The sequence below is a fragment of the Phaethon lepturus genome, unplaced genomic scaffold (assembly GCF_000687285.1).
Source record: "Phaethon lepturus isolate BGI_N335 unplaced genomic scaffold, ASM68728v1 scaffold17024, whole genome shotgun sequence".
NCBI lineage: Eukaryota > Metazoa > Chordata > Aves > Phaethontiformes > Phaethontidae > Phaethon > Phaethon lepturus.
The window spans coordinates 11490-17146 of record NW_010535631.1 but is presented as its reverse complement, the minus strand read 5'-3'; the positions used below and the strand labels follow the sequence as shown (position 1 = coordinate 17146).

Here is a 5657-nt window from a genome sequence, read left to right as displayed (position 1 = left end):
ACTGTGTATTTTGGAGCACTACAACATCAGTTGTTGAACGTTTTTCTCATCCCTTTCCCATTTCTTAACAGGTAACAGTGATACGGTCTACATACTTCCCCCTGTGTCTTCATATGCAGAACATTAGGTTGCCTTATGAGCTCCCACTCAATGCTGACTACGTGTCTTGCGCCTGCCTTTCCTCCCAGGCAGGTTGCTGCTTCTCCCTCCAGCCAGCACCAGGTTTTGGGTGCAGGTGTTTCCAATGGCAGGAGTGGTTCACTCATGATCTTCCACCACAGCCCTTTAAACCTCAGTTGTCCTGGGCAGCCTTGAGGGATCCAGACAGGCAGTCTGACAGGAGTCTCAGGAGGAGAGACTGACTGTCACACGTTTGCTCCTTTCAGCTGTTATTTCAAACTGTGATGGTGGAGAGGTGAGGGTATTTTTCCCTTTGTGAACTTCTTCATAGGTTAACAATCTTATATTTTTTCCCCTGGTGCACTTTGGAGGAAAGAGCCTGACTTTCAGTACCATAGCCTTATTTTCCTATCACAAGCAAAAGGGGCATACTCTAGGAATATTTTATTGAATAGATTTTTCTCTGAGACTGTCTATCGCAAGCAGGTTATCAGGAATTGGCTTTCTTCCTTTGGCATGTAGGACAGTTTACTGTCCTTTCGCATTTCTCTAACTTCAGTTGCTTCTCTGAGCATATTGTCCAAGGTCAAAAGGAACTCAGAAAGGATGAAGAATCTAGTTACAAGAGTCTTTTCAATCTCTTCTATACCCTTTTCTTCCTTGAAAGGTCAAGTTCTTGTCAGACGCTCAGCTATAGGTTTGTTGAACGGGTGGTGATGACCCCAGATCTTGGCAGACCCCAGCTGTCTGGTTAGAAAAGAGGATCTTGAAGAATATGGGAAGACATACTTCTCTGAGAAGACTCGGAGGGAAGTAATTTCTCTCTATTAAGGAGTTTTAGAGGCTTTGACTCAGTGTTACTTGAGTCTTGAACTTAAGACTGTACTTCTAGAAGCAACACTGAGACCATTGGAACTTAATCGTCACCCCCCCCCCTACCCCCCCCCCAGTCTAAAGATTAAAAAAAAATTGTTTTTTAAAGCAACTTCTCCCTGTGGATTTTTGGAGAAAACTTTGTAATTATGAAAGGAAATTAGAGGCTAAAAAAAGCAACTTAAAGATTTTTGATCTCCTGATTTTTTTGAACACTTGTAGTTTGCAGTACAAACACGTTTGTATATGTATGACTATATCATCCTTGTATTGCCACTCTCGTTCCATCTGAAAAGCTGGTTCAAAAATTACCTGTCTTTGCTGTTTTTGCTGTATCAAGTTATTAATCAAATTTTGGAACTGCCTTTGCCTTACCTTTCTTGAGAGACTTCATACCTTTGATTTCCAGTACAGTTCTCTGTAATACCTCTTTTCTTGCTTCCTCTGCTAAAGTCTAAAGCTTTAAATTGCCCCTGTCTCCTTTGCTTACTCTCACGCTTGAGCATTTTTCCATGCAGCTTTCTATTTCTGATGCAAGTCAAGAAACTACGCCAGTAATTTCTCCTGGAGTCGTATTTTCTGCTTGAGTTTATAAGTGTGCTATTCAAACAATTACTAAAATAAACCATAAGACCTGATTTTAGCCATTCCTGAAAGTTAGGTCCCATTGAGGTAGCAAGCAGCCTTAGGCATGCGCATGTCATGGTTTGCTTTGGGAGACATTGAGCATGGGCAGGAGGAGGCAGGGAGCGAGGGGGATTGCCTTCTGCCAGGGGTTCGGCTGCTGCCACACAGTGCTCCAGTTGTTCTGGCTGGAAGCATCCAACCCTGATTTAGTTGGATAACTCTGATGTTAGGAATACCAGAAAAGCAAATTTGTGTGTTTGCACTTCTTTATATTTAGCAAAGAGTGGAATTTGATGGAAAAACGATCCATGCTATTTGAGGTCGTTGGGGAAACTGATTCTTTTGTACCCGTATTTGAGCATTAGGGCATAAATAACAGCCCAGTGAGGCTCAGGTCAACCATGATGTAAGTGGTTAAGCACCTGGATTAATGCCATAAGGGCTGGGTTCAGTTCTCAGTTTTGCACAATCTCTTTCTTTTAATGCTGATTTTGGTGGAGTGGATCACAAATGATGCCACCGTAACATCAAGTTTGCATGCTTTTATTTTCTTTTTGAGAGAGACATTTCAATAAAGATCCTTGCATACTATTTTTAACTGGGGGGAAAAGTAAACTTTGATTTTCTTACTTGTATTTAACAGGTCTGTATATGATGACCAACCAAATGCACATCAGAGGTTTATGGAAAAACTAGATGCCTGCATACGTAACCATGACAGGGAGATAGAAAAGATGTGTAATTTTCACCATCAGGGCTTTGTGGATGCTATTACAGAACTTCTTAAAGTTAGGGCTGATGCAGAAAAATTAAAGGTAAGGAAATAGTTTTTCAGAGTTTCATATTCATTGTCTTTGAATTTAAAAGAAGGAACTTGACTGTTTTACTGAAGAATAAGAATTTAGTGATTATCTCATACACTCTGATGTTTGCAACAATTTTTTAAAAGTAGATTATTTAGGATTTGTGTTAGAGCTGTGTTGCCTGATCCAGTCATTTACATTTAGAAAGCTGAATATTTTATTAAGTATAATTCTTTTTTTTTTTAATGTATGTTTTCAGAAAATGTTACCAAAATTATTTTGCCCTTTTTAAAGGTTTTCTCAGAATGTAAAGAACAACAAATGGTAAAAACAATATTTCTTACTGTCTTTTTCTAATCATGTGTTTATATGTCAGACCTTAGAAAAATATTAAAATCTTTATTAGAAAAGTAAAAGTACTGCAATTATGCATGAAAAATAAATTTTCTTTATTCTGTAATGATTAGGAGAATAGGTGGAGTTAGTAGTTTTCATTAGAAATGGGAACTAAGATTTACTCCAAGTCAGAACACAGAATAGTGAATTATGAGATCCATCCCTTTTAGCTCTCTTTACACTTTTGAGAGCAAAATATGCACACCAGACAGAATGAGCATAGTTCATCAGAGGTTATGATTAGAAGAGCATTATATAAAGGATATTCAGATAACAAGAGACCAAATACAGCGTCAATGAGGTCATTGAGCATCTTTGTTCAGAAATTAATGAGATTTTTAATAAACTAGAATGTGCTTCCTTATTACGATGACCTAATGAGTCACTTACTATGTGGGAAAATCTGAGGTCGAGCTTTGCCTGCACCTGCAGCATTAAAATGTTGCTGTGGTTTGGAGATTTCCACGTTTGATGTTAATCAACCACCCAGTGTTTGCATTCAGCAAAGTATGAATGTTTAATTACCATAAAATGCAATCACCATTTCTTACAGACAATGAATGGCCCATAGAGCTCATTGAGGTTATCAAAAAGGGACCAGTGGTCAATTGGGTCAATGATTTGAATTGTTTGACAGACCTACAGAAACAAGGAAAGTTCAAAAATCCCAAGTAAATTTGAGAAGTTTGCCACAGGATCTGTTAGAAAGAACTGTCATAAGTAATTGAAGTTAACAAAAGCCCTTTGCGATCAAAAGTTCAAGTTCAAGCTGTAGAGTTAATTTGAATTTGCATTTCTTTGTTCTAAGTTTCTCATGAAGCATGATCTGATTACAAGGGTGAGCAGTCACATCAGGGCAATATATGCATATTTGTCTAACAAAGGTGAAATTATTTTTAAGGTCCAAGTTACTGATACCAACCGAAGGCTTCAAGATGCTGGGAAAGAGGTGAGAAAATGGTGCTTCCTATATGGGCATTATGACTATTTGTAGCAAATTAGATTTATTTGCATAATGTATTTTATTTTCTTTCTTCTTTTCTTGTTTTTTAAAAATCACTTTTAAGGTCATAGCTCAAACAGAGGAAATCATCCGATGTAGAGTTCAGCAACGGAATATTACAACAGTTGTGGAAAAACTACAGTTGTGTCTTCCAGGTGAGTGACCTGTAGCTAAATATGATGGCAAATTAAATAAAGTAAGTCACAATAATCAAGTGGAAGATAATTTTATTTTTTAGGTTGTGGTCCTGTAACATCCAGTTTAACAAAAAAAATTAATGGGTTTTAAAAAGATGTCAACATGTAGGTTCCATGTCTTTTAAAATATTTGATGTAGAGCAATTATGCCACTTCGTGAGAAGACAGTGAGACAGATCTAAATGATGCAAACAATGTAACCACATACAGCTTTAAATTAAGTAATATTTTTGATATATAAACAATGAATTTGTTGCTTACAAGGGTGTTTTTTGCTGTTTGAATTATGGGGAAAATACTAATGATTCTATTTTAACATTGTACTTTTAGCTTTGTGTCATTACAGGCTTTTTTTAAAATAAAACATAAAGGCTCTAAATGATGTTTCATGTAATATTACAGGATTGCACACAGCTCTATAAGGGTTTTATCCTGTTTGTGATATTGGTGTAAAACAGATTTGAAAATTTTTCTTTGTAAAGTCGTCTTGTTGACTTATGAGTACAGTAGGTGGTACTGTTGCCATTTAATGGAGACAGGTCACAGACTGGTAATGCAGATAAAGTTATGGTATGTAGTAAGTGAATGAATATGCTTGATATATATATAGTGTATACTGTTTTGTTTAATCTTAATTCTTTTTCATTTAAAAGATGTTGGGTTCAGGTATTTTTTTCTTTTTTAGCTGCATTCTAGTTGTTTTTTTTGCTAGTTTTGTCACATGTTGCAGTAGGAATTAAATAAGGTGAATTTAGCATATCCTTTTTTATGGTTTATTTTGTCATTTATAGTATATATTTTCCTCTTTTATTAACTAAAGCCACAATAAGATCCATGGGTTAATCTGCTTGTTTTTATGCAGTGCTGGAAATGTACAGCAAACTAAAAGAACAGATGAATGTAAAAAGGTGAGTGAACTTATTTCTGTGAGTAAAATATAATATTTGTAAGTAAACTGATAGAGTAGCAAACCCTGATGTAGACAAGTAAGTATTCCAAATCCTATAGTTTGGTATGTGTAGTCCTCTTTTCATAATACCTTGTCTGTGTTTCAAGCACGTCACTGCAAGTGAACAAACGTTATATTAATATAAAGATATTAATATAAAGACTTTAGGAGCTTAGTGATTGCCGTGAAAAATAATATTTACTTAAATAAGCATGACATGCAGTGAAATTGTGATTATAAAGTTTGAAATAAAGTGGGGTTTTTTTTTAATACTTAAAAAATACTTTTTTTTAATACTCTAGTAAGAGTCCCAGGGAGTAAAGATCTGTCAGAGTACATTAATACCTGATTAATCTATCAACATGTATTTAAATCAAATTCGTAATCCAAGAAAAAAGGGCATTTCACTCCATATACCTTTCTTTAGACCTATGTGGTATCTCTGTGCTAATCTTTTGTGTACATGGGACTATGTGAAGGAAGTGCAGAGAATGTGTTGTGGTTTGTTTGGGGTTTTTTTCTCTGTGACGAACTTGTTAAAAAAATTAAAATGATACTTAAAAATAAATTTCTAGAACAATGGTTTCGAACTGGTACGTGACCAGTTGCCCTTTCTCTGTTGTGTCTTCACTATCTATCTTCTCAGAGAACCACTCACTGCTGCTGTAACCCCAGTATCCCCAGTTCTC

At 35.9% G+C, this 5657-nt stretch overlaps 1 protein-coding gene across 1 annotated transcript in view; it reads left to right on the top strand.

The window, feature by feature from the left end:
* Positions 1–2021: 2021 nt before the first annotated feature.
* Positions 2022–5657, top strand: part of LOC104619878 (exocyst complex component 6-like) — a gene marked incomplete at its 3' end in the record, with an annotated part of 13420 nt that continues 9784 nt past the window's right edge. Inside the window, exons 1-5 of the mRNA XM_010285913.1 lie at positions 2022–2026; positions 2264–2435; positions 3721–3768; positions 3887–3977; positions 4882–4927. Of these exons, the coding sequence (XP_010284215.1) occupies positions 2022–2026; positions 2264–2435; positions 3721–3768; positions 3887–3977; positions 4882–4927 (362 nt within the window). The remainder of the gene's footprint in view (positions 2027–2263; positions 2436–3720; positions 3769–3886; positions 3978–4881; positions 4928–5657) is intronic.